The 20558-nt window shown below is 46.1% G+C and overlaps 1 protein-coding gene across 5 annotated transcripts in view; it reads right to left on the reverse strand.

Moving 5' to 3' along the window:
• The window catches only part of SCUBE1 (signal peptide, CUB domain and EGF like domain containing 1), a 160006-nt gene that overhangs the window by 17716 nt on the left and 121732 nt on the right, over positions 1-20558 (reverse strand). For all 5 annotated transcript variants that reach the window (XM_081911710.1, XM_081911707.1, XM_081911711.1 and 2 more), the window contains 6 exons: positions 9344-9460; positions 6737-6859; positions 5151-5273; positions 4739-4831; positions 2246-2365; positions 1083-1241 (listed from right to left, as the gene is read on the reverse strand). In XM_081911710.1, coding sequence (XP_081767836.1) covers positions 1083-1241; positions 2246-2365; positions 4739-4831; positions 5151-5273; positions 6737-6859; positions 9344-9460 — 735 coding nt within the window. The remainder of the gene's footprint in view (positions 1-1082; positions 1242-2245; positions 2366-4738; positions 4832-5150; positions 5274-6736; positions 6860-9343; positions 9461-20558) is intronic.

Raw genomic sequence — 20558 nt, forward strand, 5'->3', positions numbered from 1 at the left:
GACAATTTGTTGCTGTGTTACTGCATTCATTTTTCTAATATCTTATGCTGAATGCTGCTCTGAGAGGTAAGATTTAAGAGTGGCTAATAGTTTAAATAAAGAATCTGTCACTGCAGCATCAGTAAGTTACAACCGCAGCAGCAATCATAAAGCAGCAATCATATCAGAGGTCGGCAAACTTTTTCAGCAGCGGGCCGGTCCACTGTCCCTCAGACCTTGGGGGGGGCAGAACTATATTTGGGGGAGGGGGGAAATGATGCAAGAGCCCCACGAGCCCTGGTGGCCGCTTACATGTGTCTTGTGAGCGGCAGGGGCTGGTGGCAGGATGATGAGCAGCGTGTGAAAGGGCTCCAGAGAGGGGCTGCTTAAAATGGCGGCCGCTCGAGCGCTGCTGCTTCTGGCACCAACAAAGCCCAGCCCCCTTCCTCCTCTAGGCAGGGCGGGGAGAAGCCAGGAGGAGGGAGGGAAGCGGTGGTGCCGCACTGAGGGAGGGAAAGAATTTGTGCGCTGGCGATCCACTCAGCGATTTCCGGACCATCCGCAGGCCGGATCCAGCCCGTGGACCTTAGTTTGCCTACCCATGATTTAGGGTATGTAAATCTTGCCACAGAAAAGCACCATCTAGTGTGACCAAGGAGCAAGGATGGAACTATTATATATTTAGGAGGAGGCTTTATTCCCCGTGGGGGGGGGTTCACTAGGGGGCAAGGACCAGGTTTAGTCCTGCTCTCTCACCCATGTCCAACAGCAGACCCCTTTATTCCATAGAAGTCAAAGGTTGCCATGCAAGATTAAGGGAAAATGAAAAGGGGAATAACGTTGCAGCTCAGGGCAAATCTCCACCCTAGAACCAGGATAGTTCATTCTTTACTAGTAAGAGATCCCGCAGAGGGTGCAAAATGTTTGTAAAAAAAGCATGTCACACAGTATATTATAAATAATAGTCATAATCGTCATAATAACATTGCATATTTAGAGTGAATCTGCCACAGAAGTGATTCTTTTTTGTTGTTGCTAATGCACGAAGCAGGCAATTTTTTAAAAGTCCAACATATGCTAAACGGAGATGGTCTTTCACAAACCTGAGACTTCTTCTGACTTCATCTCCATTTCAAACTCAGCTGTGATATGGGACACTTCCTTGGACGGCGATTTCCGGCCTCGGCGTTTCTTCTTAGAGGAATCGCACTTGAGGTTCACAAAGGTTACCTGGCAGTTGTCTGTACAAGGGAATTGACCTCCTTTGCGTAACAGAAGCAACATGGAAAATAAATCAAGGGGCAAAGTAGAATGGCTGCAGTTGCATCAGTAACACCTGCGCAGCAGAATCTTGATTATCAAAACCTCAGGTATCTGAAACTTCCACTTATTCAGTGAATGCCCCAAAAGCAGCTTTACACCTAGTACTAAAATAGAACTAAACCTGGCAATACAGCTTGCTCTGCAGAGCCACTGTTCCCGAGCTCCTCTGCTTCCAGCAGCCCAATGTTGAAAGAGGCACTGGATGTTAGGAGCGGCGTTGGTTTCACTCATGATATCCCACCAGGTGAAGCTGCCAGCAATACTGGTCCTGGACGATGTATCAATACATTGCCCCAGCAGTGTAGCTAGCTGCTTGGGGGCCTGGTGCACTGCGTGCGTCCTGCAGCCGGGGGTGTGGCGCGCTGCATGGAGTCTCTTCACCGCCTCCCCCTCAGCTGTAGGGCGGCTGAGGGAGAGGCGGTGGGCAGCCGCAAGCCCCACGCTGCCGTTTCATGCAGCACCCAGCCTGCAGGTGCCCAAGCCACCACATCACTCTCAGGAGAGACATGTGGCTCGGGCACACCCCAGGCCCCGCGGTAAGTGCTGGCCCCCGCAGTGTGGTGCCCAGCGGCAGCCGCGGTTCGTTACGTTTGTTGGCTGAACTAAAAAGTTTCGTGAACCCAATTTTTAATTTTTAAAAACTCATATTTTTGTCATTTTGTCCCCCCCCCCCCCCAGTGATGACACCTGGGGCGTCCCACACTCCCTTTCTCCACCACTCAGGCCTAATTACAGCTCCCTCTCCCAGCAATGACATTTGTTTAGAAAGGCCCTCCAGCAAAACAAGGACTTGACATAGTAAATCATGGTAAATCACCAATCACACCCAAAAGGTGAAAAGCTGAGCTGCAAATGTAGCTCAAAAATCACTGCCCATCCTCTTATTTATTTGCCGAATAGAGAAAAACCAGCATGGAATTTTCTGCTCACGGACCCCACATACCTATAACAGCCTGCTGATTTCCAACATCTTTAATTTTTTCTTTGCTGCGAGGTCTTAAGTGACATTTTGCGTCCTTGATTTTAAAACGAGCTTTCTGCTTGATGGGTGGTACTAATATGTCTAGAGAAATAAAATTAAAGGTTTTCAGTTGTGCTGTATTTTTAAGATAACCTGAAGACAGGCCTGGATATTTAGTTTTTTGCAGATTAAATGAGATATAAGCTGTCTTGAATTACTTCACAGGTTACATAACACAGAAAATAGAGTTAGAGAGACTACTTTTCTGCATGAAGAATAATTCCTAGCTGGAGTACAATTAGATGCAGGGGATGTGAAAATGGAAGAGGGTTCTAAAAGAAGCCCAGCAGCTGAAAAATGCTCCACCTCTTCTGAAATATCAGAATAAATCACAATATGGAAGACAGGAAAGACACCCGGGGAGGAGGGATTATTGGCTGTTGTTGTTCTTCTTGTTGGGTCCAGAATGCTGCAGCTAGGCTCCTCACGGGGTCTCTGCCATGGGAGCATATTCACCCAGTGCTTTTCAAGCTGCACTGGCTCCCGGTGGAGTACAGGGTCCGATTTAAGGTGCTGCTTTTGACCTTTAAAGCCCTTCACGGCCTAGGACCCTCGTACCTACGGGACCGCCTCTCCTGGTATGCCCCACGGAGAGCCTCAAGGTCCATAAATAACAACACCCTAGTGGTCCCAGGCCCTAAGGAAGTCAGATTGGCTTCAACCAGAGCCAGGGCCTTTTCAACTCTGGCTCCGGCCTGTGGAACACTCTGCCTCATGAGACCAGGGCCCTGCAGGATCTGATTTCTTTCCGCAGGGCCTGTAAGACAGAGTTGTTCCGCCTGGCCTTTGGCTTGGAGCCAATTTGATTCCCTCCCTCCCTGTCTTTTTTCTTTTCCTTCTCCTCCTGCGATGAGGCTACATTTTAATATTTTAATGTTCCATTATTTTAATGTTGTATTTTATTTTTGTTTTTAAGTTGTAATCATTCATCTTGTTTTTATTATTGCTTGTAAGCCGCTCTGAGCCCGGCCTTGGCTGGGGAGGGCGGGGTATAAATAAAAAAAAATTATTATTATTATTATTATTACTATGGTTTTTTTATATTGTAAATTGATGTTGTGAACTGCCTGAGATCTGTGAATGAAGGATGGTAGACACCTAAATAAATAATAATACAATAATAATAATAACCTTGCCTGTGAGTCCTGGAAGACCAGTTTCCTGCCTTGCAGGCCTTTTCTGTCCTTTTAAAATGTGGGGCGGGGTTTTGGGGGGGGGTTATTGGCTTGCTGTTTTTATTTTGATTATGTATTTTGTGGTTTTATATTTTGATTTTATTCTGTGAACTGCCCTGAGACCTCCTGGTATAGGGCGGTATATTAATTCAATAAATAATAATCATTTTCCCACCTGGCTTGTGACTCCAGCTACAAAATATCAGGCTGCTGAACAGACTCTTGGGCTGGGGCGTTGCTTAGTGGAGTTTGTCGCTGTTATTAATTTTTTGTTGTCTTTATTTTTGGATCCTATTATTTATGTGGGAATTGTCCAATTTGCTTGTGCACCTTTTGATGTTCTATTTATAGCTTATGACTACCGTTGTAATTATGTGAATCTTTCCATGCTGCAAGCTGCCTTCAGCATCGTTTTAACTCATAAAATGGTATGGTGAAGATGGTGATAAAGAGCCCTTTCCCTCTGTCTCAGATCACATGGGGAAATGCAGCCAAAGTCGATAGCAAAGGTGGGGAGGGCTGGAGTCAAAGGTTGTGCTGGGAGCCAGAAGGGGAATTCTGGAGGCTAAGCAACTTTTCAAGTCAGTGGCTCCTGTCCTTTCTGTATAATTACAGTGGTACCTCAGGTTAAGCATATATAAGATAAGATAAAACTTTATTCGCATTAACCAATGGCCACACCAACAGTAAAACATTACAGTATATGCAGAAAAGGAAATTTGATATAAGAGCACAATTTAAAGTCCTGAATCAGCCATCAGTTAGTGGCCCTTATTCTGATTGCCCCTGCTGTGAACCTGGCCACCTTGGCTGCTATCTGCTCATTTTGATCTGATAGAAGGAAGGACATTGTGGCAGCGGCTGAGCGCCCTGGGATGATGATGAGATACAAGAAAGCAGCTACAGTGGTACCTCGGGTTAAGAACTTAATTCGTTCCGGAGGTCCGTTCTTAACCTGAAACTGTTCTTAACCTGAAGCACCTCTTTAGCTAATGGGGCCTCCCACTGCCGCTGCGCCGCTGCTGCATGATTTCTGTTCTCATCCTGAAGCAAAGTTCTTAACCCAAGGTAATATTTCTGGGTTAGCGAAGTCTGTAACCTGAAGCGTATGTAACCTGAAGCGTCTGTAACGCAAGGTGCCACTGTACACATAATGGAAGAAGATATAAATAAGATCATATCAGGACAATGGGTGTTTGGGAGTTACATCTATCACCAGATTCTATGGAGTAACACTTACCTGCACAGCTAGGAAGAGTGCTATTGCGTTTCTGAAGCGACTTGCCGTGCTGCCCTGGCACTCCACAGCTTACTGAATAACTATTCTCTGTGTCTGAGGAAAAGAAAAGAAGAACACACCATGAAATATACTGAGATGGTGGAAAGCCTTTCTTTCATTTATTCATCTGAGTTAAGACCAAACTTTTGTCCATTGCTCAGAACTTTTATCTATTGATTGATGGGCATTACCATTCAAATAGCACCTTGTGATCAATTATGTGGGGTGGGACTCTGTTGTTTTCCTATGCAAATAAATACTAATCTAAAAAGACCTTCCTTCAGCGTATTATTATTATTTTTTTTACAATTTTTGGACTTCAATAAAGCCAGGAAAGGAATTTAAGAAAAAGAATATGCTCTTCAATACCAACCTGGGAGAAAAAGTGTATTGGATGGACATGATAAGAAACAGCTTTCCATCCCTCCCAATTTGCTGCAGACCAACTGGGCCTTTGGAGCTGGCTTGCCATTCGGAATTTGGCATTTCACCATCTCTGAGGAAGAAGAAACAGGAAATCACTGGTTCAGATAACGTCTGCGGGATCCTCCAGTTAAGCTCATTCATTTTTCAGACTGGGGTGGGAAGCAGAGGAAGGGATAAGCAGAGGGGGCATGGAAGCCTGAGGCCTTCGCTTGAGGGCAGGGATGATCTCCTCCTTTATAAAGCCACCTCATAAATACAAAAATTTATGTTGAAGCCAATCAACCCTGGATACAAAATGGTATAACACATTTCCATTTCAAATCTTAACACGTGTGCATTATTTTAAAAGGCGATATGCATTTTTGAGAACCAACTAGAAGCTGTCACCTGTATTCTCAGGCAATGGAATTAAATAGACACAAACTGATACAGGGTATTAAAGCTACTTAAGATTGTGATTGTTTTCATTATCCTTTTCAACTCTACAACTGGTTTCAGGTTTGACACAAACTCTTAAATGGCTACTATTAAGGACCCTAAAACATCTTTATGTGGCTTTTGTGGGCTAATATAAACATCTTTTGCATCTGCTCCTTGAGTTTTCTAGCAATACTTCTAAAATCAGAGTAGGACTCTCAGGCTCTTTTGATAAATACAATTCCAACAAAAGAAGGAGTTAAACAAAAATGCATTCTGATTCCCATGCGCTTCAACCTTTTTCTCACAGCTATAATTCTAAGGCTGAATCTCTACAACTGGACCTCCTAAGACCTTCTGGACCTTCTGTTCTTTTATATACAGACAATATGGTTCTTGTTTTACACAGTTAGGTCTAAAAAGAAAACTGTCTAGGCTTGGAGAATATTGTACAGACGGAGAACTAAAATTACCATATTTTTCCACATATAAAACAACCCCTATTTTTTTGAAACCAAAATTAAGAAAACGAAAGCCTAAAATAGAAGTGAAAATCTGGACAATTGCCCTCAAACTAGGCTGGGCCATGCTGTCAAGCAAACCAAGCTGAGGGAAAAAAAAGAGAGAAGTTCAAGGAGAGGTGGCTCTTGCCAGGGGCTGTGGAAGGCGTAGCGTGGGGGGTGCAGGGGGGGGGGCCGGCCGCACCGGGCGCAACATCGGGGGGGGGGGCGCGCTCGCACTCAAGTGCTAAAATCCACGGGTTAGGGGGTGCAAATTACTTGCCTTGGCCTGGGTGCTGACAACCCACGCTACGCCACTGCACTGGACTCTTCACTCAATCCGCCACAGCCTGTCTTCACACGCAGGGAAAGTCCCTAACTCACTAAGGGTTAATTAACTATTTAAACAAGTAGCAAACTCCTCAGAAATATCTTTCTCAAATTGTGTTATCTAAAATTACAGAATTGCAAGGACTGGGTTTCCTAATCAGGGCAACATTACATCTGTTGCCCGTTTTCTGACATGCAATTTTATATATTTAATATATCAATAAGCTGCTCATCAGTGTAAGAAGTGAAAAAAGAGGAAGGCGCCCTGTTCCAAAATGTTACCTACCAATACAATCCTTTTTATTCCAGTGTAGCTTCTTCCCCGATGGACATACACATTCGTAACTTCCCATTGTATTGAGGCATCCATAGTCACAGCTCCCATTGCTGATACTGCATTCATCAATATCTGAAAGTACATTTAAATTAATTAGTGTTGCACTGTAAGTAAATACTATCAGGTGTGACTATTCCTTCCTGTTGTCTGTCCACCAGAACTGCTTTAGGTTAGATTATTATTTTCCTGATTCCATGTTCATTCTTTTTGTGGACTCCAGAGTTGGTGCAATAGTAATTGTGGGCCATGCCTATTTTTCAATCCTTGCAAAATCTAAGACCTGACACCTGGACACTTCTCTGCTGAATGACCCACATTTTCCCTCACAAATGGCAAGGACGCTTGTAGAACTGAATGAGGGTTCTGTGGCTTTTCTGCTGACAGAATGAGAGACTGGTAAGGCCTTAATGGGGGGCCGTGACATTGCGTAGAAAGAAAATGAAGACTAGTCAAGAAACTGACCTGCAACAGCTTACGCAAGGAATCACAGTATCATAGAACTGTACAGTTGGAAGGAGCCCCCAGGGTCATCTAGTCCAACCCCCTGCAATGTAGGAATCTCAACTAAAGCATCCCTGACAGATGGCCACTCAACCTCTGCTTAAAAACCTCCAAGGAGAGCCCACCACCTCCTGAGGGGATCCGTCCTACTGTCAAACAGCTCTTTCTGTCAGAAACCCTGGCTGCTAGTAGAAGACAGCTTTCATTAAAGGTTTAAACTGTAGTTTAATATTGTCCAAAGAGCTGTCAGGGCAGGTGTTGGAAGCTGGGCAACAATAACTCACAAGGTGTCAGCGAAGTTAACTCTCTGTTCAAAGAAACAAAACAGCTCAGGCCTAGCTCAGGTCTTCCCCAATGAGGCTCCTTCCCAAGCCACCTGAGGACTCAGCTATGTTAGTAAAGAAAAAGCGTTTTACAGTGGTACCTCGGTTTACGTTACCTTTGGGTAACGTAACTTTCGGGTTGCGAACGCGGCAAACCCAGAAGTGTACACTTCTGGGTTTTGCAGGGCACTTTGCACGTGCGCAGAAGTGCCCTATTGCACCACATGCATGCGCAGAAGCAGTGCCTCTTGCTGCAGACTTTTCAGGTTGCGCATGGACCCCCAGAACGAATTAAGTTCGTATCCAGAGGTTCCACTGCATAGGTGTTATTACACTGTGACACCAGATGGCGCTGTGGAGTCCCATCTTTCGCCAACGTGATTTCCCACTATGAGGTTTACAACACGTTTTCCTGAAACGCTTTTTTGATGTGTTTAGATCCAGCCTGAGTCTCTGACACCTTGTCTATCTCTGCTCTGCCCGCTTCATACCTCAGACCAGGAAAGAAGGGAGATGGTCACAGCAGGACAAGGAGATTCTCTGGATTCTTCAGCAACCTGCTTCATCTCTGCCTATTGGCCCCACTCCTCTCCGGCCTCTGATTCTGCACTACTCTCTGCCACAGACTCTTCCTGCCCACTAAACCCTGTTGCCTCTTCTGCTGCTGACCCCTCTTCCTCCCAGTCCGCTCCCTCTGACCACTCATCATCGTCCCACCACCAGTCCCTGGGTTCTGAGCCTTCTTCCCCTGGGGCTTCCCCAGCTGATGCCTCCCACCACTCCTCTGTGTCCAGCCAGCCCATGACAGCTGCATGCAGAGCTCAGTTGTGTGTGATTTGAATTTGCCCTTTGCCTCTAAGGCAGACTTCCCCCTTAGCAGTGCTAAGGGAAAGAGGACAGAAGCCCAGCCTGCTCTTGGCCTACCCTCTAAGTCAACAACAGACTAGGAGCTATGTCCCTATAATTAAGGGTGATCAAGACAAGAATTACACCACGCCCGCAGATATGAATCTCTAGTTCCAGAACTTATATTCTGCTTTGTATCAAAGCTGGGGCACTGTCGGGCACCAGAGATGATGAGTTTTCTTCCTAGTTTTGGCCGGCCTGCTCTCCTTAGATCAGGCAGATTACCTTGCTGAGACACTGAAGGTGGAAGAAATGAGAAGCATTGAATGGGCAGGTGCCAGGTCCAGATGGATTCTCGGCCACAAAATCCCAGAGTTGGAAGGGGTCATCTAGTCCAGCTCCCTGCAATTCTGGAATCTCAACTAAAGCATCCATAGCAGATGGCCATCCAACATGCAGGAGAAGCTCCTGCAGCCAATCAGAAGCCGTGGAAGCCCCATTGGACGTTTGGGTTCCAAAAGAACCAGAACAATCACTTGTGGGTTTGTGGCATTCAGGAGCCAAAACGTATGAGTTCCAGAGCGTTCGGAATCCAAAGTAGGACTGTACTGCATTGCAGGGAGTTGCACTAGATCAGGCACAGCAAAACTTGGCTCTCCAGATGTTTTGGGACTACAACTCCCATCATCCCTAGCTAACAGGACCAGCAGTCAGGGATGATGGGAATGGTAGTCCCCAAACACCTGGAGGGCCAAGTTTGGCCATGCCTGGGCTAGACGAACCTCAGGGTCCCTTCCAATTCTACAACTCTTAACTCTGCAATTCTAAAGCCTTGTGGAGAGATGTCACTAAGCAAAGAATGAAAAATGAATCAAACTCTCCAAACCTCCGCAGTGTGTCATTCCATATAACGTGTAGCCTTTATGACACAGGCATTCAAAACTCCCAGGGTAGTTGATACAGGTATGGCCGCAGGTCCTTTCGAAGGAGCATTCATCTATATCTTGATTTGGAACAGAAGGGGGAAATGATGTGAGAAACTGTGCATTTAACATCTAAGTTCAAAATAATCAACCTACCTCAATAACCTATCCATAAGGATCAATACAAGTCGAGGACAAGACATGCAACACAGTTTTTTGCTGCCTACAGGGAAAGCTTGCACATGCCTCCCGCAGGCCAACCAATAGTGCATGTTTTGCCTTTGCATTCCCAGGTATGAAAAAGCTCACATGAAACAGTCCTTAGTTACCGTATTTTTTGCTCTATAAGACTCACTTTTTCCCTCCTAAAAAGTAAGGAGACATGTGTGTGCGTCTTATGGAGCGAATGCAGGCTGCATTCCTCTTGCTGTTCTGGTTTCTGAGATTCAGAATTTTTTTTTTTTCATGTTTTCCTCCTCCAAAAACTAGGTGCGTCTTGTGGTCTGGTGCATCTTATAGAGTGAAAAATACGGTAATTACAAAGCTGAAACAATGTCTTCCTGCTGCAATCCCCATTTTGCCCACAGGGTGTCACCACTGAATTTCAGTGTATCAGGCAGCAGTTTGCATTTGTGGGTTTCAGAAGGAGAACTGAATTTCTCTCTCCTTTGCATTAGTCACTAAGGCAATCCCATGGCCACATGCATTCAGGGCGCTGATATTATAAATTGTGCTGTTCAATGTGTTTCACCCACATTCTGAATTTCTGGTTTACTCAATTTTATATGCTTTTGTGTGCATATGATTTTGTGTATTTTATTGGTTTTAGATTTCGTTTGAATGATATGTGGTTTTTTAAATTGTACACTGCTTAGAGATTTATGCTAATAACTAAATAAATAAGTCCCAAACACTTTTGAGAATTAACATGCCCTTTATAAGCTATGATCTTCTGACAGACATTCCACACCTACAAAAATATCAATAGCATCATTGCTATATTTATTACGTGAGCAAAATAATAACATTAACTGCATGTCACACACTCTAAAATGAAAATGTTAATTAGTGTATATAGCTTTAAATAAAATTGGACTTTTCAGCATTATTATTGATTAGTCATTAGTATTTATTCCACTTATTAGTCACTCTTCTTCTTTTTTACAAAAAAGTCTCAATGTGACTTACAAAAAAAGGAGCTGTAAGAATTTACACAAATTACTGTGGAATCATGCTACATAATGATGACTCTGATGCACGGAAGTCTCAGGAATCTTAAAAATTAGATTTATAGCTTCCATTGATACTAATGTATATAATGTCTGCACAGGAGATTTTAGAGTTGACATTGTGCAAAGTGTCACGCAGGCGTTGGTGCGCAAGATTTAACCATCACGGAGAACATCTTCTGCAAGCACAAAGCACCTGTTGGATTCAGCTATTATGCTATGCCAAGAAGGAGGGTCCTGCTAGCAGAATGGTTGTTGCACAGGAGGGCGGCTGCAGCTGGGTTCCTGGGTGACTGTGGGCTGCTGCCACAACAAGTCTTGAAGTATTAGGATTATTCTAGTTCTGTCCAAACTCTTGTCGTTTAGACTGCCCAGAGCATGTTAGGATGATGTGACTTCTCAGAGAGCAGCACAAATTCAGCAGTTCCTGAATAATACAATGGTCCAGCTAGATCTATACATCCTGAATATACGTATCTAAAGATCACTGAGTTTTAGAGAATGGAAATCCTTTCTAAAGTAACTGGTCTAGTTAGTAGCTCTGCGCTCTTTGGTCCTGGCATATGAGTGTGAAGGAAATGAGAGAGACAAGGAAAAGGATCCATCAAATGTACTTCTGGGCTCCAGCGATGTGTCTCTTTGTAAGCCAGTGTGTTTCTAGTACCTAGATTACATCCATGTATATGTACTTGTCTAATACATTTGTCTAATACTAGTTTACATCCATGATATGCACTTACAATTATTAAGACAACAAGGGCATTAAAAGAAGTATGAAAACAACAAAGAGGCATTCCTTTAGCTTTACACGAAAATGCTTCGGCTCATATTATGTTTCCTGGGGCCCCTCCTTTTTATGGTGCATTCATACTCACACAGCTGCATTTCCAGTCAGTGAATATCTTGTAATGTCCTGCTAAAATCCCATAATTTTAAATACACAAGAAGTTCTGGGGGTTTTCTGTCCTGCTTTTATTGTGCAATAGCTCCTCCAGGGAGCACAACATGTAGCAGCATGACGGAAGAATCGAAAGGCGACCAATAAAGCTGATGAAATCTACCACTAGTGCACAAATACTGCATCAAAAGCATCTTGCAGAATACCCTTGCGACGGAACAGGAGCCTGGAGGGCCCCAAGTACGGCTATGCAGAAAATGCAGAACACCAGGTAATCTCCCCTCTACAGAATCACCAGCCCGTTGTGAAATTCAGCACTGGCCGTAGAAAAGAGAAAACTATTTCAGCCACTTGTTCTGCAGAAAAGGAAGCTTCTTGTGTGGGAATGGCAGGACACTGGACACTCTCTTCCAGCCCTCCTCAGATACACGCTCTCAGTCAACTGCTGATTTCAAGCAGCTCTTTGATTTAGAAGGGCATTTGATTGTCACTTTATAAGACTGCTAGGCTCCCCTCTCTCCTCGTTTACCCTGCTTAAGTTCTGCAAACAACAGGGCTCAAGTTATCATGCTCCTGGTATGCAAGGACTGCTGGTGTATTTGACTTCACCAAAGTTACTAGAACGGATGTTCGGCAGTTGCTGAACATTTATTTGTGCAATCTGCTAATCCTGGGCAAAAAGAATTTGAACAAACATATTGTATGGCATAAGAAGGTGGACGGTCTATGGTGGTAAATGACAAGGGTGGCTTTAAGACAACATTTGTGGCCTATGTCCAGGATCTTTGACTAAGTGATCCTGTTAGATCTTGCCTCCAGTTTGGCAAGCAGCAACCACGCACCACCAGGGGCATGGCTGGAGACCCTAATGGTAAAGGTACCCCTGACTCTGGGGTTGTGCGCTCATCTCACTCTATAGGCCGAGGGAGCCGGCATTTGTCCGCAGACAGCTTCTGGGTCATGTGGCCAGCATGACTAAGCTGCTTCTGAAGAACCAGAGCAGCGCACGTAAACGCTGTTTACCTTCCTGACGGAGCAGTACCTATTTACCGTATTTTTCGCCCTATAAGATGCACGTTTCCCCCTCCAAAAATGGAGGGGAAATGTGTGTGCGTCCTATGGGGCGAATGCAGGCTTTCGCTGAAGCTTGGAGAGCAAGAGGGGTCGGTGCGCACTGACCCCTCTCGCTCTCCAGGCTTCAGGAAGCTATCCATAAGCCTGGGGAGCCCACGGGAGTTCCCGCAGGGCTCCCCAGGCTGCGGATAGCAGCCTGCTTGCCCGGAGCGCGGGGCGCCCTGAAGCAGAGCGCCCCGCCCTTCGGAAAGCTATCTGCAGCCTGGGGAGCTCTGCGGGAGTTCCCGCGGCTGGGGGGGGATTTTTTTTCTTTATTCCCCCCCCCAAAAAAAACTAGGTGCGTCCTATGGGCCGGTGCGTCGTATAGGGCGAAAAATACCTTATCTACTTGCACTTTGACGTGCTTTTGAACTGCTAGGTTGGCAGGAGCAGGGACTGAGCAACGGGAGCTCACCCTGTCGCGGGGATTCGAACCGCTGGCCTTCCAATCAGCAAGCCCTAAGCTCTGTGGTTTAGACCACAGTGCAACCCGCATCCCTGCTGGAGACCCTAACTGTTACTAAATGGTATTATCCAGTTTATGACAAAAGCGCATCTAGGAGAGGTATTACTTCTGACGGGGTGTGTGCAGGTTCTGAAAGGAGTCAGTTCAGAGCATAGAATGAGCCTATTAGGGTTGGGGGGAAAGTGCTGCCCATAATACCCCATGCTAGCTTTCACAAAGCACTCTGGAGCATCTGTGGCTACAAGCAAATGCTCTAAGCGTTGTGTTTCCCAACATGCCCCTCCTCTGCCCTGAGATGATGATGATGATAACAATAACAATAACAATAATTTCTTATTTATACCCCGCCCATCTGGCTGGGCCTCACCTGCCACTCCGGGCGGCTTTCAACAAAACAGCACAATAGTCCTTCAGATATTAAAAGCTTCCCTAAACAGGGCTGCCTTCACATGTCCCCTTAAAGTCTGGTAGTCGTTTTTTCCTTTGACATCTGGTGGGAGGGCGTTCCACAGGGTGGGTGCCACTACTTAGAAGGCCCTCTGCCTGGTTCCCTGTAACTTCGCTTCTTGCAGTGAGGGAACCACCAGAAGGCCATTGGCACTGGACCTTAGTGTCCGGGCTGAACGATGGGGGTGGAGACGCTCCTTCAGATATACTGGGCCGAGGCTTTAAAGGTCAGCACCAACACTTTGAATTGTGCTCGGAAATGTACTGGGAGCCAATGTAGGTCTTTCAAGACCGGTGTTATGTAGTCTCGGCAGCCGCCCCCAGTCACCAGTCTAGCTGCCGCATTCTGGATTAGTTGTAGTTTCCGGGTCACCTTCAAAGGTAGCCCCACATAGAGCGCATTGCAGTATTCCAAGCGAGAGATAATCAGAGCATGCACCACTCTGGCGAGACAGTCCACGGGCAGATAGGGTCTCAGCCTGTGTACCAGATGGAGCTGGTAAACAGCTGCCCTAGACACAGAATTGACCTGTGCCTCCATGGACAGCTGTGAGTCGAAAATGACTCCCAGGCTGCGCACCTGGTCCTTCAGGGGCACAGTTACCCCATTCAGAACCAGAGAGTCCCCCACACTTGTTCCCCCCTGTCCCCCAAAAACAGTACTTCTGTCTTGTCAGGATTCAACCTCAATCTGTTAGCCTCCATCCATCCTCCAACCGCCTCCAGACACTCACACAGGACCTTCGCCACCTTCACTGGTTCTGATTTGAAAGAGAGATAGAGCTGGGTATCATATGCATATGGATGAACACCCAGCCAAACCCCCTGATGATCTCTCCCAGCGGCTGCATGTAGATGTTGAAAAGCATGGGGGAGAGGACAGAACCCTGAGGCACCCCACAAGTGAGAGCCCAGGGGTCTGAACACTCATCCCCCACCACCACTTTCTGAACACGGCCCAGGAGGAAGGAGCAGAACCACTGTATGGCAGTGCCCCCAGCTCCCAGCCCCTCTAGATGGTTCAGAAGGATGTTATGGTTGATGGTGTCAAAGGCCGCTGAGAGATCCAGCAGAACTAGGAAACAGCTCTCACCTTTGTCCCTAGCCCGCCGGAGATCATCAACCAGCGCAACCAAGGCAGTTTCAGTCCCATGATGAGGCCTGAATCCAGACTGGAAGGGATCCAAATGGTCCGCATCTTCCAGGCGTGCCTGGAGTTGTTCAGCAACCACGTGCTCAATCACCTTGCCTAAGAATGGAAGATTTGAGACTGGGCGATGCCTCCCCTCTTCCAGTCTCTAATGGTGATAACACAGGTGGCAAGCCTCCCAGCCTGTCCCTATGGGGTTGGATCATGTCCTCAATTCCTACTACACTTAAGACTACTGAAAACTAGTGATGGGTTATGACCATACCAAATTCTGAGATGCAATTCTGAACCTTTTGTCAAAGAGGAAGATATTATGTCAGATGGGTGGTTGGCAGAGATTCTCTACAGAACAGAAAGGAAAGTATATTGCAAGGACAGAGGCAGTTCTTGCACATTTCTCTATGTGGCTGGGCCATAGCCATGACCTAGAGGGTAGAATTCATTTTTCATGCCCATCCAAGTACATGACCTTGAACCTCTTTTACTGAAGCTTTCAAAATTTCCAGTTGCAGCAACACTAATTATGCTGGTGGTTTTGGTGATGTGGACACTTTCCTGCTTGTGGACTGAGAGCTCAGGCCACAAAGCAGCCATCAGACAGTAATGATTTTTGGCCAGTCCCAAAACTTGTCTGGAGTCCCACCACTGTCTCAAAAGTGAAAGGCCCTCTGTTCCTGCTGTTAGCCTCTCTGTTTAGCACCTTGCACACCATTTGTGATTCACAGCTTACTCTGTTAGGCAAATACCACTGTGTGGATTGAGACAAACACAATGTGAGCAAATGTTAATCTAGACTTTTGGGTTGCCTTATCAGTTATCACATCAGGGACGCGGGTGGCGCTGTGGGTTAAAGCCTCAGCACCTAGGGCTTGCCGATCGAAAGGTCAGTGGTTCGAATCCCCGCAGCGGGGTGCGCTCCTGTTGCTCGGTCCCAGCGCCTGCCAACCTAGCAGTTCGAAAGCACCCTCGGGTGCAAGTAGATAAATAGGGATCGCTTACTAGCGGGAAGGTAAACGGCGTTCCGTGTGCTGCGCTGGCTCGCCAGATGCAGCTTGTCATGCTGGCCACGTGACCCGGAAGTGTCTGCGGACAGCGCTGGCTCCCAGCCTCTAGAGTGAGATGAGCGCACAACCCTAGAGTCTGGCAAGACTGGCCCATATGGGCAGGGGTACCTTTACCTTTACCTTTATCAGTTATCACAAACTATCCTGGCTGCAGATACATCAATAAGTCCCCAGCAGGGCCAAAGTAGACATTTCTGTGCCCAGTGCTATACCCTCCACCCCCTGCTTTTTGGCAAACTGCTAATCTCAGACACCTTTGGAAATCAGTAACATGGAAACAACTATGGCTACCTGTGGTGAACACATCCCTCTGTCCTTGGTTGGTCTGCCTACTTGGGCTCTCTTTAGCCCCCCCCCCCTGGACAACTACAGCTGTCGCGGTACCTTAATTAAACCCACAAAACAACACAAAGTTGGAAACTTCTCCTTATTCCCAGACTTGATGCCATCTTTTCACATCCCTCCTCCTTTTCTTCATTTAACACAGCATAAAAAAAAAAGTTCGACTGAGTTCAATGGAGATTAAAGGTAAAGGGACCCCTGACCATTAGGTCAAGTCGTGGCCGACTCTGGGGTTGCGGCGCTCATCTCGCTTTATTGGCCGAGGGAGCCGGCGTACAGCTTCCGGGTCATGTGACCAGCATGACTAAGCCGCTTCTGGCGAACCAGAGCAGCGCACGGAAACGCTGTTCACCTTCCCGCCAGAGCGGTACCTATTTATCTACTTGCACTTTGACGTGCTTTCGAACTGCTAGGTTGGCAAAAGCAGGGACCGAGCAACGGGAGCTCACCCTGTCGCGGGGATTTGAACAGCCAACCTTCTGATCGGCAAGTCCTAGGCTCTGTGGTTTAACCCACAGCTCCACCTGCGTCCCGCTCAATGGAGATTACCGTCAAGCAAATAGACTTAAGGCTTGCCCAGCAATTGTTAAATTTCTATACTGCTCTTCACCCGAGGATCACAGGGAGGTTTATGATATAAAAGCACAAAAGTACATAATACAAAAATACTCACTTTACATACAATACTCACTTTACATACAATTGAGGCAGGTCAGTGCCTGAAGTCACCTGTTATGCACTATTTTGGCTCAGTGCTAGATTTACACAGCCAGAAGCTAACTAACTACAGTAGTACCTCGGGTTACATACGCTTCAGGTTACATACACTTCAGGTTACAGACTCCGCCAACCCAGAAATAGTACCTCGGGTTAAGAACTTTGCTTCAGGATGAGAACAGAAATCGCGCCGTGGCAGTGGGAGGCTCCATTAGCTAAAGTGGTACCTCAGGTTAAGAACAGTTTCAGGTTAAGAACGGCCCTCCAGAACGAATTAAATTCTTAATCCGAGATAACACTGTAGCTGCTTTCTTGTATCGCTAATCCCTGCTGGATCAATTGCTGCAATAACACCCTCTACCCATTTGCAGTGCATTGCAGTACAACAGAAAATGCACTAGCAGTTTCCTCAGTGTACAGTATAAGCCGCCATAGTAGCACAAGGAGTTAGGCACTCGCTCCCATAACCAGTGGAAGTTCTAGGCCTAATAGACAAAATAAAAACCAACAAATTGCTGGGTCTGGTGGATTATAAAAAAGAGAAATAACACATGTACCTTTTTATTGGCAGGCAAGTTAATTTCTAATAATTGTACTTCCTTTGTTTAAAAAAACCTTTTAAAATAAAAGTTTCTTACATAATCAAGCTTTTTTAAAATAAAAAAACATAAAATGTATTATTTTCTCACAATAAATGAAATTCTAATGGACAGCTGTAAAGAGATGTGGCATTCATCCATTTGACAGGATGTGTCTTTTAATTCAGTTCAATCTACAGCGAAAGAACTATTAGTGCAGAGGTGGGAAGCCTCAGATCTGCGGGCCAAATCTGGCCCTGCAGACTTCTCAATTTGGCCCTTGGGACTCCCCTAGGGCCACAAACTCTCACCAGGTCACAACTCTCACTAGCTTGCTTCACACCCCTTTTGTGGTTCTGCTTGGCTACCATACGCCCTAGACCGCTGTCGCCCATCCAAGCAAGCGAGAGCCTTTATCCAAGAAGGAATGTAAAATTCACATTCATTGCTTTGCCCACTTTTGCCTTTTCCTCAGCCACACTCTGCATTGGAATGTGGCCCCCTGAAGACTGCTTGGAAGAGAAAATGGCCCCCAGGCTAAAAATGGTTTCCCTAAACATGTGAAGGGGAAAAGGGGGAATTTTTGGTATATGTGCATAATGCAGGGAAAGACTTGGTGCCCTGCGCTGCCAAAGAAGGAAGCATTGCAAACCCTTGACTGGACAATCCATACTTTGCCAAGTTAAAATGTGGCCTCAACAACCTTCTTATCCTATTCACTTTCAAGAAAAGACATATCACAACATAAAACCTTTAAGACTTTGTGTATTTGTGTAAGACAAATGAATTGCTACATACTGATTTCTTTGTCATACACCTCCATAGCCATTAAATCCAGCCCTGATTTCTAGGAGGGCTGAACTAGTGTGAAGCGTGGCAGCTGCAGTGGCCAAAACTAAATTCAATAAGCAAGTTGCATACCAGAACACTTTGATTTAGGGTCATTTTGTTGTTGCTTACAGAAGCCTCTAAATGCCATTACCAATTAGCAGAAACCAAGAGCGTACTCATCTAGACCCCATTTAAAAAAAGGACATGACGTAGGAGAACAATTTGACACTCTTGAACATCATTTACAAAGAACCCAATTACAAGCCTACAACACCTGTAGGGCCAGCCCACCATTTTCCTTTCAGCTGCTTGATTTGGCAGCTGGTTCTCAGTTTCACACAGAAAACATCCAGACATTTCCTGCCTCTCTTCTCCCTTGGTTGGCACAAGTAGCAGGGCCCAGATTTGGTGGCCCAGAGGTCACGATTGTGGTCTTAGTCTAACACTCTGCCCAGTGTACTATACTGGCTTGTCTATATGGCCAAAACAACAGACTGACAAAACTATCTGAAATTACAAAAACACTTTTTTTTAAAAGCAGAGTGTAGGTCCAGCATCAACTAGAATGCTCTTCAATGATGTGACCAGAATTGTTTAATTTTCTGCTTTAGCAAAATAATGATCATGACTGCTATTTATTCTGCTAATTATTCATTTCCTACTGACTGCTAACATCGTTTAGCCAAGGGCTTCATCAAGAATAACTAATGAGAACAATAACAAGGTTCTGGTAAGGATCAGTAATTAAGGATCAGTAAAACCAGCTTGCCATCTGAGTTTATTTAGTCCAGTTATTACTGGGGCTGAAGGAAGCAGACCTATTCACTGGGAAAGAGAGGAAATGAACCCGTGTGCTTTAGAAAGCACAGAGCGAGAAAGCATGAGGAGTCTGCTGACAGAATCCCAGCCCTAGAGCCAGAGTTTGTCTGAGGAATTAAACCCAGAGCAAGTCCACATACTGTGAACCCAAAGCCTACAAGCACATCCGTCTTTGCAGAACAATATTGAGGGGGACACCAGGCAGAGGATGGTAAGCCCCAGGACAGGCAGACAGGGAAGTCCAATCAAGGGGATTAGAGGGGGCCGACAGGGATGGAGAGCCGAAGAGTAGCCTCTAGTCTAAAGATCTGAATCAGAAGTCTCACTGCCAGAGGTGCATGGACTTCCAGGCAGCTGGATTCTTTGGGAAGGTTACCAAATTGGCCCTGCAACCTGCCAATCAGGCTGTAATCGTTCAAAAGAAAATGAGGTCTTTTTTTGCTTCAAGAATCTTTGGGCATATCTTCCCAGGAATCAGTCGGTGAGGAGAGAGCTGCAACTTCATTTGGAACATGATTTGTGGGGTGTGGGGAGAGAACTTCTGTAGCATCAGGTGTGTTAGGTGGGCACTCTTTTTTTGTCAGTTTGACAGCTTCCCTGCCTCCTAAAGGAAGGAGGACTCTTCTGACCCAGCCAAGCATGAAGACTGGGGTTTGGGTAAGTTGCTCCTTGGAGATCAGCCTGGACCGGCGTAGCTGACTTAAAGTCCACTTTGGCTTTGCATTGGTTTGGGAAGGGATGGCCACCATCTACAGGCTGGAACTGATGTTAGAGCAACAGGAGTCCTTAAGGAAATAATCAGAGGTGAAGAGCTGGAGAAGACCTAGGTAAAGGTAAAGGGACCCCTGACCATTAGGTCCAGTCGTGACCGACCCTGCAGTTGTGGCACTCATCTCGCTTTATTGGCTGAGGGAGCCGGTGAACAGCTTCCAGGTCATGTGGCCAGCATGACTAAGCCGCTTCTGGTGAGCCAGAGCAGTGCACGAAAACGCCGTTTACCTTCCCGCCGGAGCGGTACCTATTTATCTACTTGCACCTTGACATGCTTTTGAACTGCTAGGTTGGCAGGAGCTGGAACCGAACAACGGGAGCTCACCCGTCATGGGATTCGAACCACTGACCTTCTGATCGGCAAACTCTAGGCTCTGTGGTTTAGACCACAGCGCCACCCGTGTCCCTTGGAGAAAACCTAGTTCATTGCAAAAACTGAGGGTGTGGCTGTAGGTAGAGAAGCTGACAGTATACCTCTGAGTGTTTCCTCCTGATTGCCTCACCTCCCTGCCACAAAACCTCAGATTCATTAAATATGGCAGACTTCTCTTTGACTGATGCTGTTGAGACATGGTTGAGGCAGAGAAGAGAGTTGACACTCGTTCCTTGTGTGATTCACCCCTTGCCTGCTCAGGGAAAAATTGCAGTGAGGGAGAAATAAACCTAGTTTGTCTTTGGTCTCCTCTTCTCCCACATTGTGGAGTCAGGTCTTGAAGAGAAGGTGCTAGCATAATGGAAAAGAAAGTTGTGGGA

The sequence above is a fragment of the Podarcis melisellensis genome (genome assembly GCF_964234715.1).
Source record: "Podarcis melisellensis genome assembly, chromosome: 5".
NCBI lineage: Eukaryota > Metazoa > Chordata > Lepidosauria > Squamata > Lacertidae > Podarcis > Podarcis melisellensis.